Source organism: Sceloporus occidentalis, unplaced genomic scaffold (assembly GCF_023333645.1).
Source record: "Sceloporus occidentalis isolate IW3139 unplaced genomic scaffold, rSceOcc1.0.p SCAF_2, whole genome shotgun sequence".
Lineage (NCBI taxonomy): Eukaryota > Metazoa > Chordata > Lepidosauria > Squamata > Phrynosomatidae > Sceloporus > Sceloporus occidentalis.
Window position 1 is genome coordinate 173485262 of NW_028316982.1, and position 18287 is coordinate 173503548.

Consider the following 18287-nt stretch of genomic DNA (forward strand, 5'->3'; position numbering starts at 1 on the left):
TATTTTGAACCAGTTTGTAATTACACTGACATTAGGTAATTGGAAAGGTACACCTAAAATTAATATCCGTTTCTTACAGATACACAAACCAGTAGGACATAACATTCCATGCTCCAAATTCCAACATTTGCCACCAGCTTTTGTTACAGAGGGAAATTTTTTTAATTAGGAATAATTAGAACTTAAATCAGACTACAGAAGATAATTTTATTGAGTTTTTAAATATAAATTGCAAAGAAACAAAGAAAGCATTTTCATTTTTGACAGCTCCTGTATAGCACTGTATGTTTGTCTAGCATGGGACGATGGGGCAAATTCTGATTTCTGCATGCACCATTGGAACTAGGTGTCTGAAATAGCAAGTTCACAGCAATACCAACAGCAGCTTCATTTATATACCGCTTTATACTGCCTAAGCAGTTTCTAAGTGGTTTACAACTGTAAGAAATTGCCCCAACAAGCTGGGTGCAAGGATGCAAGCCTCAGTCGAGCCTGAGTCCCTGGCTGGTATTGAACTCACAACCTTATGGTTTGCGAGTGAGTGGCTGCTGCACAGGCATTTAACCACTGCACCACCAGGACTCCTAAATGATAGCAACGGAACAGGTATACCACGAGAAAAATGCCTGGCATGCCATTTGCCACTTTCTGCTCCTCAGTTAACCAGAGTTTTGTCATCTTCTACCAGTTAGCATAGTCAAGGTTTTTGAGTTCAGTGTACAGCCTGCATGGAGAATATGGCTGGGATTTTCATAGCACTCTCAGTAGCATCCTAAACTATTTACCATGTTATAATTCTGGACACTTGCTAAAATGAAACAGGGTGGGATGGGGGTTCTCTGTTCAGTCTTGGAGGAGAGGTTTGAGAAGGTGGTGCTGAGAGAGTGGGATATTGGATTCCCTGGAGTTTACCCTTTTTAATATCTGTACATGAAACCATTTTAAAAATCATCTGGGCATTTGAGCTGTCATCTCAATCAGTACATGGGCAATATTTAAGACTTTTTTTGTAATGTTATCATGCTCTTTCATGGATATAACCCCATTTCTTCAGATGCAGTAACAAGTGGTATTAAGGCCTCAGTAGTCGAGATCAACTCAAGTGTGGACAACAACAAAGCATATTTAGCCAGCTGTGGAAGTGGGACAAAATGTAATGGGATCCAGAATGATGCAAATCATGTCCCTTGCTCTAAATTTTCAAATGACTGGGCAAGGTGATAAAGGTCTTTCTAACCTTTACAGTAGTCATTTAGTGTTAATGTGTGAAAGCAATAAATCCACTTAACAAAAGCCAGTTTCCCTGAGTTCAAAATCTTCTCTAAGAAGATTCCTTTTGTTATATGTGCAGTAGAGAGGACTCTTCATTCATACCTTTGCTAATGGATTGGCATTTATTAATATAATTCAATTCAGCTGTTTCTTTTTCTAGACTTCCTTTGTAATTCCCCTGTCAAGGACCATAATGGACTTGGACTTAATTCCTTGCTGTTTTTACCTCCAACAAAGGTAAAACACTTTTATTTGGACTACAACTAGCAAGTTCTACCTATAATTCACAGAAAAGCTTTTGCAAATCTAGCAGTACAAGGACTTCTTGAGAAATTAAATGTTCTCCGCCTAAGAAAGAAGTAGAGCAAGGGGCTGCCTGGATCTCAAGGGTAGTTACTTTTCTGTTTCTAACAGAGTTGCAATTTTATTACCTGTCTTTTATTTGTCCTTTGTCTCTGGTTTACACATGTCCAAAAAGGGAAGTGGCTTCTGCCTGCACTGAGATCCCACCAAACCATCTTAACTGACAACCAAAATAACATCTAAGACAAAATGTAAGCCTGTGACTTTAACACTCTCATTTTCTTTTTGTATGATTTTTAACATCTTTGCCTGATGAAGAATCCAGTGAAGCTTTGAAAGCTTGCATGATGTATGTTCTGTATGTTTGGCCAAAATGAATATTGCTCTTTAGTGGATTCTGTTGTATTGGCTACATTGAAAACTGTGAATTGGTCTCAGGGTAGTCACCTGGCTCCATCACTACTCACCTTACAGCAAGCAGGGGAAAACTTCAGCAGAAGGTTTTGGGGTTTTATTATCAATGTGCTGTTGATGTTTGTTACTGGTGTTGTTTTATGCTGATGGTACAGTGTGCCCACATCATATGCAGTGCGCTATACATGGCTTTCAGCTTATGTTGAAAGCTGTGCACCATAAAATGCAATGGTGTGCACGCTGTGCCGTGTGCACAACCCCTATTGTTTTCAATGAAGCTTGAACATTCATGGAATTTCCCTTATGTGGCAGGTCCCCCGCGTAAGGAAAGGATCCATCGCATAAGGGAAGGGCGCATTGTAATTTGTTTTACAGTCTGCTGAATGTGAGAAACCTGCATGACTTTCCCTTTTTTTGCTTCTGCTCAGAAAATTCTGATCCAAGGACAGAGAAAATACAAATTTATGTACTCCCAGAAAACAAAATCTAAGTGAAAAGGAGAGAAAAGAAAGGGGGAAAAAACCACCCAAGAATAGTGAAAACTACAGTGTACGCTGTAAAAGAGAGCTGGTGTGGTATAGTGGTTTGGGCATCAGACTGACTCTGGAGACCAGGGTTCAAATCTTTACTCTGCCATGGAAGCCCATGGCGTGACCTTGGATAAATCACACTCCCTCAGAGGAAGGCAAAGACAAACCCCATCTGAACAAATCTTGTCAAGAAAACCCCATGATACGTTTGCCTTAGGATACCATAACACAAAAATGATTGAAGCACACAACAATAATAATGCTATAAAAGGGGGAGGGAAGTCCTTCTGGGTGGAAAATTTCTTATTTGAGCTGAAGACATTTGTCACAGAAAAACCACAAAGCCACCTGTAAGTAAATCCAAGAGAGTGCAGTATACATATAAACACTGTGGTTAAATCTACACCAGCAAACTTCTTGTTTCTATATTAGTCTGAAGACAGAAAGTACCATAACCATAACTTGCACCACATTTACCACCTATCTGTTGACAAATTAAAAGAAATACATGGCCATGGTGACATAGAATGTCTATACAAGTTTAATACTGCATTCAAAGTACCATCACACCGACTGCAACTTTTAACAATCAAATACATGCTACCAAGTTTCATACCGTAATTAAATGGTTCAAGAAGGGGCATTCTATTATATTAGCTTTTACCTACTGAAGTGGCATACTCGAGACTAAAATTATGATCTTTGTGTGAACTAAACCTCAGGACAGCGATGGGAACTTGTTGTCCTCCGGATGTTCAACTCCAATGCCCATTAACCAAGGCAGCCTGGCCAATAGAGAGTGATGATAGGAAAAGTAATTTCTCAACATGTGAAGAAACCTATCATATATACTTGACTGTAAGTTGAGAAATTTATGCCCCAACATTGACTCTAAAATTCTGGGTAGACATATATGGATCAATACACCAGAGTGCTTAGAAAGGTCTTAAATCAAGCAAGTCTGATGCCCCAATCTCCATTTAACACCAATTTTTCCCCCTTCCAGTCCGTTTTGCAAGACCTTGCATCCTATCGAAAAAAACTCCCTATTTAAAAACACTTGCTTCTCTCTCTGGTCCGTTTTGCAAGACTTGGCTTCCAAGGGAAACAAGTCTCCATTTAAATCCACTTTCTTCTCTCTCTGGTCTGTTTTGCAAGACCTGTCTTTCTATGGAAACAAGTCTCCATTTAAATCCACTTGCTTCCTTTCTCAATCCAGAGTAGGTCCAGAAAAGGAAGAGGTACTGTATTTTCCCCTTTCCATCCTTCCTTTTAGCCCCCTATGTTTTACCCTTTACATCCACAGGTCATATCAAAATCCAGAATTTTGACCCTGAAACCTTCCGTCGACTTATACATGAGGCCAACTTGTACACAAGTATATACAATAGGTTCTCCATCCCTGCCATAGTTGAACATTTAGTGGTAGCCTCTGTGCTACATATGAATGGCAAAAGGAAAAAGAAGGTTTTCATAGGAATCATGTATCAGACCAAGAGATGATTTTTGTTCATAAGAATTCTCTTGTATTCACACTTAACCATCGTGAACTCACTTTTTGAACCTCTCAAACCAGAAAAGGAGCTGCTCTTTGAATAAACCCTCACATCCTTATGGAAGGTTTTCTTCAACCTCTTTTATATTCTCCCTGGAATTCTTAGAAGTTGACTAGTAGGACAACTATCCAAACAGAAGGCGTTAGAAAACTTTTAACATTTCCAAATGTTTTTGGACTTCAGCTCCAAGATGTCTCCCCCAGCACAGTCAATAGTACAAAACACCAGATGGACCAACACTCTACAGGCTGTGAAAATGAGCAACACCAGATATCCAAATCCTGCAGGATCTATGTATATGACCTCTTGCACCAGCCTCCTCTGGTTCCACAGTCACAACAAAGCTTTGTTCAGTTCAAACACTGTTAAACAGCCTTGAAGGTGTGGTGAGAAGTGAATGCAAGGACTGGTCTGGCAACATGTCATCTAATACATCTACAGACATTAGTTACACAGTTTTGCATATGTAAACATATCACCTTCAGGCAGCACCTCAGAAATACTAATCCTGTCAATACTCAGCTACAATGCTCTTGACTACAGGTAGGCAAAGTGCGCTCCATGAGCTGCCTGCACTTTTCCCAGTGCTCCATAGTATGTTTATTTATCCCCTCCGCCCCAAAAATGGCATTGTGGCTTGCCGTTGAACACTGGTGACAAACTGCCAAATGCACTATTGTCAATGAGACAATCAATATGTCAGACTATTTAACTCCTTTTAATTCAGTAGCAATAGTCAATGTCATAGCCATGTTAATTAAATTCAATTACATTTAAGGTTTAGAGCAGGGGTCGGCAACCTCCGGCCCGTGGGCCGGATGCGGCCCGTGGAGGCTGTTGGAGCGGCCCCTGACTGCGGCTGCTGCCGCCACCACCGGCGGCGGCGGTCGCAGCTTTTTGCTGCTCTGGACGCCGCCATTTTTTCGTCCAAAATGGCGGCGAAGTCTCGCGTGACCTTCTCTGAGGTCGCGCGACACTTCGCCGCCATTTTGGATGAAAAAATGGCGGCGCCCAGGGGCGAAGTCTCGCGCGACCACAGAAGAGGTCGCGCGAGACTTCGGCCTCCAGGAGGCCCGCTGCAGCCGCCGGAGCTCTCAAATTGGGCTCAGACGGCGGCAGCGGGCCTCTGTGAGGCTGGGGCCGTCACTGGCGCCGGCGGGCGGGCTGCCAGAGCCAAGGAGGCTTCATTGTAGCGAGGCCTCCTTGGCTCTGGCCGGCTCTCCCCGCCGGCGGGAGGGCTTCCAGAGCCAAGGAGGCTTCGCTGTAGCGAGGCCTCCTTGGCTCTGGCCGGCTCTCCCCGCCGGCGGAAGGGCTTCCAGAGCCAAGGAGGCTTCGCTGTAGCGAGGCCTCCTTGGCCCTGGCCGGCTCTCCCCGCCGGCGGGAGGGCTGCCAGAGCCAAGGAGCCCCTCTGCAGCAAGGTCTCCCTTGGCCCTGGCCGGCTCTCTCCAGGCAGGGAAGGAAGGCGCGGGGGGGGGGGGGAGGAGGAGGAGGAGGAGGGAGGAAGGAAAGAGGAAGAGGAGGGAGGAGGAGGAAGGAAAGAAGTAGGAGGAAGAGAAGCAGGGAGGAAGAAGAGGAGGAGGGAGAAAGAAGAAGAGGAGGGAGGAAGAAAGGGGAGGAAGGAAGGAGGAGCAGTGCATTTCTGTGTAGTTTCAGTGCATTTAATGCTAAAAGGTCTGCTGTAACAATGATAGTGGTGGTTGTGGTGATGGTGATGATAATGAGTGAGCTTGAGAGCCATGCAACTACTGTTTCTGAAGCTGAGAAAGTGTCACCTTCCAAAGCGTGTTTTGTGTGCTTTTAATGCTAACAAGTCTCCCTTGCTTTGACAATGATAGTGTGATGATGGTGATGATGATGAGTGAGCTTGAGAGCCATGCAACTATTGTTTCTGAAGCTGAGAAAGTGTCACCTTCCAAAGTGTGTTTTGTGTGCTTTTAATGCTAACAAGTCTCCCTTGCTTTGACAATGATAGTGTGATGATGGTGATGATGATGAGTGAGCTTGAGATTCATGCAACTACTGTTTCTGAAGCTGAGAAAGTGTCACCTTCCAAAGCGTGTTTTGTGTGCTTTTAATGCTAACAAGTCTCCCTTGCTTTGACAATGATAGTGTGATGATGGTGATGACGATGAGTGAGCTTGAGAGGCAGGCAACTACTGTTTCTGAAGCCGAGAGAGTGTCACCTTCCAAAGTGTGAAATGCACAAATGTGCTGTTGTGTGTGTTTTGGAATGCAGGTTGGGGGTGTTTGTCCAGAAAGGGACCGAGGAGGAGAGGGCGGGCACACGCCTCCTCCTCCTTGCGGGGCTTCAGTGGAGGCTCCGCCCCTGGAGGGTGGCTCCGCCCCTGGAGGGTGGCTCCACCCCTGGATGGTGGAAGCTCCACCCCCAGCATGCAGCCCCACCCCCGGAGGGTGGAAGCTCCACCCCTCGGCTTCGGCCCCCCAACTTGTCTGAGGGACAGCAACCCGGCCCCCGGCTCCAAAAGGTTGCCTACCCCTGGTTTAGAGAGAGTCTGTGTGCTTAAGTACAAGTATTGTGTTTATTTGCATGAGTTAAGAATTTTTTAATTAATTTAATGATAAAGAATTTAATTACTTTCAATTAATATTTATATTTTTCAATGTAGCTATTTCAATGTATTTTTAACTTTAAAAACTTTTTTGAAACCAAAATAATATTAAAACAGAAAGAAGTGCATCCTTCAAGCACATGTCCAACCTGAAAAGTAGACCCTGGACCATCTCTGCTCCAGACTAGTCAATAAGTTAGCTTCTCCAGTATTATATACTACTGTACTCTGTAAATCTTTTGTAGCAGAAGGCTGAATAATAAATGTCCTAAGTAACAATATATATTCTACACATCCTAAGGTGTGTGACTAACTGAACACTAAATTCACATTTAAAAGCAAGGATGTTCTTTGCCATCCAAACTGTTAAGTTACATTAAAATGGTAAAACATTAGCAGGGGGCATTTCAACTGAAATTTTTGTGTTGACATTGACAACACTGTACTTGAAAATCAGAAATTACAAGCAACATACCTGCCTGTTCACTGACTCTTTTTCAGATACTAAGGTTGCAATGAAGGCACATTTAAAAAGTAATGTACAATACCCCTCAATTTAATGTTTTCAACTTCCATCTTCTAATGACAACACAACATTTGTCAGTCATAGTGCCATAAATGTAGGCAATGTCAGAACAATTAAGACCAACTAAAATCTCTTCAAGAGCATTATTTTGTATATGGTCGGAAGAATATTAATGCGAAAACCACTCAATGACATAGAATCTGGCTTCCTTGCAATTTATTTATGCTTGAGCACTTTAACTTATCCCTGAGATTCAGGGTGCCTAAATCAGTTTAAGATTCAAATATATCAATATTCTATGCCAGGGTTACCATTAAGATGGGAATCTTCTGTGTGTCTCATAAAGAAAGAAACACATTGTGTAAACCCCAAACCACACGAACCACACACACAATATTTTTAAAAACTGCTTACTGCTGATTCACAAAATTACATGAGGAATTCATTTCTTGAAATACAGCTTTAAAAGGTCTTGCTCCCTCTCCTCAGACCAGCTCACTGAAAATTAATCAACAGCCTTTTAATTCCTTCAGCAACAATCTTATGCAGATTTGTGGAAATTAGTTCATTGGGGTTTACCTCTAGATAAGCAAACACTTGATTATGTGTGGCTAAAAAAATAGGAAAAGTAACTATACTGCCATTATTACAAAAGAGTACTTCAAACTTTCTTGCAGAGCTTTTACTCAAGTGTTTCAGAAGCCAATAATAACACCTACAACATCAAAGATAATTGACTTGTTCTTTCTCCAACTTGATATGCGCCATCCTATGCCAACAATGTCCCTCTACACTCTACAATGCACAAGAAGGGCAGTCTCTACACAAGAGGATGAATGGACACAAATTAGACATTACATGTAGAAAACCCCCAAATTACTGGCAAAACATTTCAACCTCCCTGGACATAAAGTACAGGATGTAAAGGCTGCAATCTCTGAACAAGGAAATTACAAAGGAAAGACCAAAAACAGCTGAATTATATTCACAATTTCCAATCCATTATCAGAGGTATGAACAAAGACAATGGATTCGTGGAGCACTATACATTAATACAAGAGTCCAAGGAATCTTCTCAGAGAAGGTTTTGAACCCAAGGAAACCAACTTTTGGTTAGCAGATGTATTGCTGTCACACATCTGTACTAACCGACCATTATGAAAATCAAAAAGAGCTGTATCAGCTTATGGAGCCCTTTGAAAATTTAGAGCATCAGGATCTACATCTTTCTGGATCCTATTACATTCCATCCCACTCCCACAACTGTGTAAATATGCTTAATACCTGAGGCTTTTATATCATTCTGTATTGCATCTGAAGCTGGATTTATATCTACAAAAGCTCATGCTAAATTAAAAGCCACTTAGTCTTAAAGGGGCTGCCAAATTTCCTCTTTTTTTGAAGGCTAACAAAGCTACTTCTCTGAAAAGTGTTAAGCCATGTTATTAAATGTCAATGTCATCCGTCCTTTGAGACAATGTCAGGAACTTGAAGCCCTGATCCTTGTCTTTCAAACCATCAAAATGCCACAAATGATTAACAAAATCTAAGTGGGTGCATAAGGAAACAACTTCTTTGGATTTACCTACAAAATGATCCCTCAGCTATGAATTTTTTAGAAGTAAATTTCATAAATTGAGAAACCAAAAATATGAATGCACACTATGGAGCACACCATGCAATAAATAGACTTTTATTATATCAAGTTGCAGAAGGCAAACAACACAGTAAGGTGAAGGATGTTCAGTTGTTTTTGTTGTTACTGTGTGCCTTCAAGTTGTTTCTGATTTATGGCAACCCTCAGATGGATCTATCATGGGGTTTCCTTGGCAAGTTTCTTCTGAGGGGGCTTGCCATTGCCTTCCTCTGGGGCTGAGAGAGTGTGACTTGACCAGTGTCACACAGTGGCTTTCATGACCAAACGGGAATTCAAACCCTGTTCTCCAGAATCATAGGCGTTTATCACAGTGGGGCAGATTTCAGCATTAAAGAGAGATTAAAGCATATTTAAAGCATCCTGCCATGAACCAGACATGGTGAGTAATTGCATCAATCATTATCACACACAATTGTGCAAATAAAGCAATATCAGAAACGCATCGTCGCTGAAATCCCGAAAGTAAAAAGATGCGCGTTAATGCTTCTTTGTGACCACTTTAATGGCAGGTTTTGTGCAGCGTCATGTGAAATTGTTACATGTAATTACGCAATGTTTCTGGGATAGTCAGGTGATAAACTCCACTGTGCAATGCTCAAACCACTACAATACACTGGTTCAACTGTTGGCAGCCTCCTAAAAATGCAAATATCAATAAGAAGAAGAAAAAGAAGAGGAGGAAGAGGAAGAAGAAATCCCTGCACAAATAAACAGTTTCCCAGCCACTGAGGGTGCTTCTACACTGTAGAAATAATGCAGTTTGACACCACTTTGACTCCACCCTCGACTCCTGGGATTTGCGAGGCACCAGAACTCTTGGGCAGAGAAGGCTAAAAATCTTGTGTGTGTGTGTGTCTTTGAAATTGCCATTCATGTGTTTTACCTCTCTGTGGGTGGAGGTTGGGGACTGTGATAATTTATGACTTATTGTGTTATGTAATTATATTCTGTATTGTAACCCACCTCGATCCACGGGGAGAAGCAGGCTAGAAATAAATATTATCATCATCATTATGAATCCCTGGATTCCACAGCGCTTTAAAAAGCGGTGCCAATGCGCATCACTCCCACAGTGCAGATGCACCATTTTGTGGCCTGAGGACATGTTTCCCCGTTCACCCTTGCCACCTAATAAATAGCTTGTTGTCTGTCTCTTTGCTATGGAATTCTGGGAGTTGGAGTTGGTTGGGGGGCCCAGAGCGGAGCTCTGCTCCGCTCTGGGCCCCCCAACCAACTCCAACTCCCAGAATTCCATAGCAAAGAGACAGACAACAAGTTAAAGCGCTGCCAAACCGGGTTATCTCTCCAATGTGGCTGCACCCCAGTTCTCCTTTGGTGGGGAAGGGCCTCTCTCTCACCCAGCTTGCTGGCTCTGCTCCCTCAGGCCTGGCCTCCCCGACCACGACGAGGCTGCTCTCCTCCAGGAAGGCCTGGGCTCGGCTGGGAGTTTCCTGGCTGAGTCACTCAAAACAAGGGGGGAACCGAGCCAGGAACCACCCTTCCTTCCTTCCTTCCTTCCTTCCTCTGCTCCAGCTCCTCCTCCTCCTCCTCCTCCTCCGTCCCAATAAACCTTCCTCCTCCATTCCTCCCTCCTCCCACAGGGCCTGGCAATGAGGCCCCAGCGCCTCCTCCTCCTCCTCCTCCTCCTCCTCCTCCACTGAGTTCCCTCCCATGATCTTTGCCTCAAGGCCCCCTCCTCCCTCAGGCCTCGCTGCAACTCTTTTAGGTTTCTATCCCAAGCAATCTTTTTATGTGCATTATTTTATTTATTATGTTATATTTTATCTTGATGCTGGTCTTTGGCCGTAAGAAAGAATTTCGCTCGGAGTGAAGATGCAGCCTGAGTTGGGTCCAAGACACACTGCAGAAATAATCCAGTTCAAGACCACTTTAGCTGCCCTGGCTCAGTGCTAGGGAGCCCTGGGAAGTGTAGTTTTGTGGGAAAGAGCTCTGGTGACACAATGAACTACAATTCCCATGCATCTGAGGAAGCACGCTTAAGTCTAGGGAAGCTCATGCTGCCAACTTTTCTTTCAGTGAGTCTCAAAGGTGCTACAAGATAGATCTCTCTATCATCATTATCACCATTATTATTATTATTATTATCATCATTAAATCCAAATGCAGCTGAAGAAGTGAACTTAAGTTGGCAACACTGATATACTGTAGACTCTTTCTCTGGGGCTGTGATCTGGAAGCATGGAGGCAATTCCCTTGTCAAACCAGGGAATCCTGGGAATTTGTTGTGACATGTGTGTGTGTATTGTGTGTGTATTGTGTGTGTGTGTGTGTGTGTGTGTGTGTGTATACACACACACATACACCTTGAAGTCTGAAGAATAGCCAAGACAATCTGACTCTGCCCCCCTGTCTGAGCTTTTCCTGAGGGCAGGAGGGGGGCAACCACTCTCCTCTCTCTGATTGGCTGAAAACCATTAGTGTGACTCCCAACAGGATTGGTTGCTTGCTTTGTAGCCTGGCTCTCAGAGTCAGGGCCACTGTTGCCAATGTCAGGGGTTTGTCCTGGAAGTTGGGCTTTTCAGGGCTGGAGCTGAAATGTGCAAAAGTCCCTAAATCTCTGTGACAGAATAGAGCCAGACACGGAAATCGCACGGAAAGCTCTTAAAAATCCCGATTTCCGTGTGAAAGTCACCAAATTGGCAACAGTTGAGGGAAGGAAACGGGGACACGGACCTGTAGCCAGGATTTTGGGAAAGCGGGAGGGGGGGGGTCCAGACTAAGCGCCACCATTTTGAGAGGCTAAGAGCTGGAATATTGAAAGTCCCCGTAATGTTAATATAACAATAAATTAAAATATTAATAACCTTGGTGAGTGGTTAAGACATAGCCTACAATTTTGGGTGAATAAAGCCATTATGACAACATGGTAAAATAAAACTAATCAAAAACTATAACAAATTTCTTTATTAAGAAGAATTAAAATATACTAACATGACATACAGGCACTTTACTAGTCTTACAAGGTTAAAACTTGTTCAATATTATGCTGTTAATATATTATTATTATTATTTATTAATTAACCCAAAGCTGCTTTGGGTCCCAATCTGAGGGGGAAAGTGGGAGGCAAAAACCACCATCACCACATATCATTAATAATAATAATAATTAACCCAAAGCTGCTTTGGGTCCCAATCTGAGGGGAAAAGTGGGATGTAAAAACCACCACAATTATTGTTATTGTTGTTGTTGTTGTATTTCTCCCTGGGTTGGAGCCCTCTTACTAGGAAAACCTGCCCCCTTCCAGCCTTTAAGTGACCCTCTTTCCCCCAGTCCTGCCTTCCCTCCTTCTTCTTTCCCTCTCTCCCTCCTTAGTTCCCTCCCCGTCAGGGACGTAGCCAAGGGGGGGGGGTCCGAGGGGTCTGGACCCCCCCTTGAGGTGTGGTTGCATTCACGCCCCTTCTTCCTCCTCCTCCTCCTCCTCCTCCCCCGTCGCTGAGAGAGAGGGGGGGAATAGGAGTGGGCAGGGATAGGGGAAGGATGGCCAAACAGGTTGCAAATATTTTGCAGGATTTTTGGGGGGTGGGGGGTGGGAAAAGAGAACCCCCTTTTTGCCTGAGGCCAAATGGGAGAAAATTCGTCATCCCCATCTTCCCTTTCAGTCTTCCTCCAGCCCTGGTCACAAGGCAATGCCACTCTGAATCCCACAGGAGATGAGGAATAATCCCCAAGCCCCCTGATTTTGTCTTCCAGGGGGGCTCCGAAGGGGCTGTTTTCCCACTGACCTTCAGATCCCACCCCTATTTTGAGAAAGACTCTCCAAGGAGCCAAGGAAGTCAACTCCTTTCTTTGCCCCCAAGGGACCAAGAAGAGTCTCCAGAGAAGGTCTGGGGAGGTGCAAAGCAGCTGGGAAAGGGGCCCATGGGACATTATGGACCTTTGTTTAAAATGTAGATGTTTATTAGAGAAGGTAAGGTAAGGAAATGAACATGGTAAATGTCATACATCAGTCATCTGTTGGGAGGGGTGAAAGCATGGAAGGCTGGGAGGGAGGGGCTGAGTGTTTGAAGGGAATTCTAGAAGGCTGGTGGGTTTGACTGTTGGCCAGTTGTGAATAATGGTTCCTTCTGGTTTTCTTGGTGGTGAAGGGAAGGTGGGTGCCCAGAGGCAGCTGGTGAGAAGAAGGATGGGGAAGAGCCCCCTTTTGGAGTCAACGACGGGGGTCTGAGGGATCTTCCATAGGGAGGGAGCCTTGGGGGTGAAAGCAAGGAATCTCCCTTCTCTCCTCCCAAGAGGCATGGGGCTTCCATGGCTGCAAGGCATCATCTGCCCTTCGGGAGTCTTGAAAAGAGATAGTCTTTTCAAGACTCTTGGGAAGGGGTCTCTGTCTGAACATGGAACCCTCTTTCGGGGCAAAAGAAGCCTGGCTTTCATGAGTAAATGCACTTGCAGTGCATTCTTTGTCTTTTCCTGCTGCCTTCCACTTTACTGACTGTCATAATCTTTTCCAAGGAGTTCTGTCATCTTCCAATGTGTCCAAAGCAGAACAGCTTCATTTTGGTTATTTTGTTTGTATGGAAAATTCAGGCTTGATTTTCTCTCAGCACTTTTAAATTTGTTTTTGGGTGGTCCATGAAGGACTGTATAAATATGTGGAGATGTAAAACCCCTCCATTTGTTCTTTTTGCAGGAGTGCATCTCTCAAAGATGGCCCCCAAAAGAAGGAATAAAGGCGAAGCTCTGGAGGAAACCATGGGAGGGGTTACCTTGAAGAAGGTGAATGTTGACTCCCTCTTTGCAATCCAGCCATTGGGAGGGGTCTCAGCATAGGATCCCCAACCAAGGGCAGAAAGATTTCTCTTCCTTCAGAGGTCATCCTCCGTCCTTCATTGGCTCAGTTGACCCCTGCTTCCGGCCATCTTGTCCTTGCTTCCGCTCCCAGGGAATCAGGGCCAGGGCTGGTGCTTCCTGCCAATGATGGTCCCTCAGTGTCTCCCTCAGAGTCTGTCGGAAAGAACTTGTCTACGCCTATGTTAGCACTAAACCAAGGGATAAGAGGCAGGGTTGGTCCACCATTTTGGGGGGTGGAAGGCACCTGACTCAGGCAGCTGGTTTTCAGGAATCGTGAAAGGAAGCAATTCCTAATGATTTCATTTGTGGGTCTCATATTTTTATTGTAAAGAATGGGAATAGAAATTTGTGGGGTTCTCTGACTTATGTGCTAAAAATATTTGACCATAGATGTTGGGACTCCAAAACCACTGCCGATTTGGGTGAGCCCTAGATTTCTACTGGTTGGTAATGTAGATTGTGAATACTCACATGGTACAATTTCCACATGCTAAACAAAATCTCCCTTCACATGAGAAATCTAGTTCATCAGGAATCCAGATTTTACATCTATTTTCTCTGTGGGGGGAGTTTTTCCTCATGCACTATTATTTAAAATTCGCTGAGTTCAGGAAAAGAGATATTCAATAATTGTTAAATATTGAGACATACCACACTCCATCTGTATTCTGAGGGGATCAAATAATATTTGGGATGCACCATGTGTTTTCCTCCCCTTTTGGTTATACCTCTCTGGTGTTGCAGGTTGCTTTTAATGATGTGGCGGTGTACTTCACCAAAGAGGAATGGCAACTGCTGGACCTGAAGCAGAGAGCATTGTATGAGGTGGTGATGATGGAGAACTATGAGAATGTGTCCTCCTTGGGTAAGGAACTTGAATCCATAGCCCTTCCTATGCAGTCTTAGCATCCTTCCTTTCATAAGGCACTGTCATAGCACTAGGATTCTAATTTAATTGTTGTAACAAGATCTTGAGGAATCTTGTGATTTATAGTCTAGTGAGGCACTAAAACTCTCTAGTTGAGGATTATAAATATCTCTTTTTCAGTCTTTGCTATGGATTCATTTCTATATTTATTGTCCTTTCTAAATTACCAAATGCGACTGAAAGTGTCTCTTTCTTGCCTCATACTCTCTCACTCTCTCTATGTCTGTGTCTGTCAAAGAGAGAATGTGAAAAATAGAATGGCAGGGAAGAAATGCTGAAGGAGAAATTCTGCGAGGAGCACAGAGCAGGAGCAAAGTGAAGATAGTCTATCTCTGTTAGGAGAGGAAGGGAACTCTGGGAAAGTCCTTAGGAGAGCCAGACGAACTGCCTTGAGTATTGTGAGGCAGCCGCGAACCTGAAAAAGTTTAACAGCTGGTTCAAGCAAACTGTTGCGAACAAGCGCAAGTCTTTATTTTCAGACATTTTGAGGGGTTTCATTTTGTAATTATGACTGATTTCAAGAAAGGGAGGGAAAGGGGACACATAAACCCTTTCATCTCTGATGTTTCTTGTCCTAGTTGAGATTGCTTAGCTCCATTGTAGATTTCAGGGGCCCCTCTTCTCTTAATACTAAAATCAGTCTTTCTTTTTAGAAGAACTTGAGACACACATGAGAATCGACACTGGAGAGAAACCTTACAGATGCCAGCAGTGTGGGAAAAACTTTGCTTGCAAGTCAGTCCTTGTGGTTCATCAGAGAAGCCACACAGGAGAGAAACCATTCAAATGCCAGCAGTGTGGGAAAGGCTTTGCTCGAAAGCCACACCTTGTTCACCATCAGAGAGGCCACACAGGAGAGAAACCATTCAAATGCCAGCAGTGTGGGAAAGGCTTTGCTTGCAAGTCAGTCCTTGTGGTTCATCAGAGAGGCCACACAGGGGAGAAACCTTACAGATGCCAGCAGTGTGGGAAAGGCTTTGCTCGAAAGCCACACCTTGTTCACCATCAGAGAGGCCACACAGGAGAGAAACCATTCAAATGCCAGCAGTGTGGGAAAGGCTTTGCTTGCAAGTCAGTCCTTGTGGTTCATCAGAGAGGCCACACAGGGGAGAAACCTTACAGATGCCAGCAGTGTGGGAAAGGCTTTGCTAAAAAGTCAAACCTTGTGGTCCATGAGGAAAGCCACACAGCAGAGAAACTATACAATTGCCAGGAGTATGGCAAGTCTTTTACTTCAGTTGCCAGCCTTACAAACCACCATAGGATTCATACAGGACAGCAGCCATAGAAATGCAAGTACTGAAGGAAATATCTTCTCAGACTTCACACCTTTTGAGGCATCTGTGGCCTGTTACAGACAGGCCAAAATAAAGCTGCTTCGAGTCACTTTGGAGGTATGGTATTTCAATGATGCATGCGTCCTAAGAGTCCAAAAGCCGCACCAAAGCCACACTCCAGTCCTAAGGACTGGAGTGCAGCTTTGGTGCAGCTTCCAGACTCTTAGGACGCATGTATCATTGAAATACCATACCTCCAAAGTGACTCGAAGCAGCTTTATTTTGGCCTGTCTGTAACAGGCCATAAAATCCACACTAGAGAGAAAGTGTGGAAATGTGAGGAGTTGAAAATGCTTTTTGATAAGGCAGCCTTCATACGTCTTTACTGTGTTTTGTTAAACTTTAATTCATTTTTTTTTTTTACATTCTGTTTCTGCTACAAAACATTTGATTTTAAAGTATCTTGCCCTTACTGGAACATTCAATAAACCTTTGAATTATTTGGAGCATTCTGCATTCTTCATTGTCTGTCTAGAATCTATGAAAGATAACATCAATTATGGAGCATCAGTATTAGTATCAATGAGGTGCTGCTAGAATTCATCTGGTTGTGGCCATGAAGGATGCTGAGAATGCATTTCTGTCTCCTTTCTAGCCCTGCATTGACGCACAAAACGAGTCAAACCCTGATTTCTCTCTCTGTCCTAAGGACCTAAAGCTGGGAGAGGAAGGTTTATGTTTTATTTGAGTTCTTCTCCTGTAAAATAAAATGTTTTTTCTTGCCCTTTTTACATGTGGCAGTAGGAAAGGCATACATCAGGGCCTGGCATCAGGCTTTCAGTTTTCATGGATCATCTTCAGGCAGGAGATGAGGATGACTCTTCTCCATTTTGGGGGCCAAACTCCAGGCAAGAGGAAAGGGCTCTGTGCAAATATCCATCTCATCTGGGAGAGCAGTACCTTATGAACTGCAAGGCAATTTGCAGTTTTTTTGTTACTTAGTTAGTACATCACACTTTGTTTCCCCAGGTCCTAACTTTTGGCCCGCAAACATCAAGGCCTGGGACAATACTGAATGCACAACCTTACTTGAGAGACTGAGAGACTCCAGACAGTTGGCATGCAAAGGCTTATTCATACTACCGTATTGTTGCAGTTTGGTGCCATGTTAACTACTGAGATTCCATCCTACAGACTCCTGCTGCTTAGAAATGGCTGCAAGATAGAGAGCCCTAGTGCAGTCATTCATGAGAGATCTCTTTGCATAGTGAAGTCATGAAAGGACTTTAAACATCTCTGAATACTAGGAAATTCTGGGAATAGTTTAGGGTCTGACATAGAGGTCTGGTGCCACAATCAACTATAATTCCCAGGATTTTCTAGCACTCATCCACAACAGTTAAACCAGTCTCAAACTAGAACTGTGTGTGTTTTCTGCAGTGTGTTTTGGCCCTATGTCATAAAAATGAAGTAAATAAAAATTAAATTAAAAAAAGCCTCATCCCCACCATGTTCCTAAAGGCCACTGGTTCCCCTTGTCTTCCTTACCCCCCAATACTTTGACTGAAGTCCCTCCTGCCCCCCTGGATCTTTCCATTGCCCCCCAGGAGGACATTACCATCCGCTTTGGGAATCACTCTCCTTAACAATTACTTGCTAATTAGCTTACTTGCTGTTCACCGCTATGATCTTTGGAATAGCAGTATATAAATAAAACTTATTATTATTATTATTATTATTATTATTATATTAATGGAGGAATAGAAGGCACGCTTATCAAATTTGCAGATGGGACCAAATTAGGATGAGTAGCTAATGCTTCAGAGAAGAGGATCAAAATTCAGTATGGCCTTAATAGATTAGAAAGCTGGACCAAAACTAACAAAATGAAGTCCAACACAGAGAAATGTAAGGTACTGCACTTAGGTAGAAAAAATGAAACACATAGATATAGGATGGGGGGCAACTGGCTTAAAAGAGTCCATGTGAAAGGGATCTAGGAGTCCTAGTAGACCATCAGTTGAACAGTCAACAGTGTGAGGAGGCAACTAAAAAGGCCAGTGCGATTCTAGGTTGCATCAATAGAAGTACAGCTGGCCCCCATATCCACGGATTCTTTATCAATGGATTCAAGCATCCACAGTTTGAAAATATTCCAGAAATATGTAAATTCCAAAAAGCAAACCTTGATTTTGCCATTTTATATAAGGGGCACCATTTTACTATGCCATTGTGTTTAATGGCACTTAAGCATCCACGGATTTTGGGATCCATGGAGGGTCAAAACAAAGAAGTTACAGCTGGAGAGACTGTGTCCAGCTCTGAAATGAAATTGGGAAGCAGAGATGAGTCAAGGAGAGAAAGCTGGAGATTGAAGGATTAAAGTCAAGATGCAAAGTTTTCTTTTGGGCAATCACTTTCATCTCTCTCCACAAAGCAACCTT

The 18287-nt window shown here is 43.4% G+C and overlaps 2 protein-coding genes across 6 annotated transcripts in view; one reads left to right on the forward strand and one right to left on the reverse strand.

Annotated features, from left to right (window-relative positions):
* Positions 1-10332, reverse strand: part of LOC149319341 (cytoplasmic FMR1-interacting protein 1) — a 71892-nt gene extending 61560 nt beyond the window's left edge. For 2 of the 3 annotated variants that reach the window (XM_089511507.1, XM_089511508.1), the window contains exon 1: positions 10187-10332. The gene's annotated coding sequence lies outside the window, so the exon portion shown is untranslated. Of the gene's footprint in view, positions 1-1703; positions 1724-10186 lie in introns of those variants that run through there. The other variant, XM_089511509.1, reaches the window with a different exon arrangement.
* On the forward strand, positions 1703-16009 carry LOC149319343 (uncharacterized). Of its 3 annotated transcripts, none has more exons than XM_089511516.1 (4): positions 1703-1826; positions 13478-13563; positions 14383-14503; positions 15220-16009. In XM_089511516.1, exons 2-4 carry the CDS (start codon positions 13495-13497, stop codon positions 15852-15854), a joined length of 825 nt encoding a protein of 274 aa, XP_089367642.1. In that variant the 5' UTR covers positions 1703-1826; positions 13478-13494; the 3' UTR covers positions 15855-16009. The 3 variants fall into 3 exon arrangements, with proteins under 3 accessions (XP_089367642.1, XP_089367643.1, XP_089367641.1); XM_089511517.1 differs by lacking the exon at positions 1703-1826 and adding an exon at positions 12936-12961; XM_089511515.1 differs by lacking the exon at positions 1703-1826 and having other exon boundaries at positions 13392-13563.
* The last annotated feature ends 2278 nt before the right edge of the window (positions 16010-18287 follow it).

Coding starts and splice junctions, on each gene's coding strand:
- LOC149319343 (XM_089511515.1), top strand. CDS start 13,420: ATGAAGGACTGTATAAATATGTGGAGATGTAAAACCCCTCCATTTGTT. Junction 13,564..14,382: donor GAGGGGTTACCTTGAAGAAG/GTGAATGTTGAC, acceptor CTGGTGTTGCAG/GTTGCTTTTAATGATGTGGC. Junction 14,504..15,219: donor TGAGAATGTGTCCTCCTTGG/GTAAGGAACTTG, acceptor CTTTCTTTTTAG/AAGAACTTGAGACACACATG.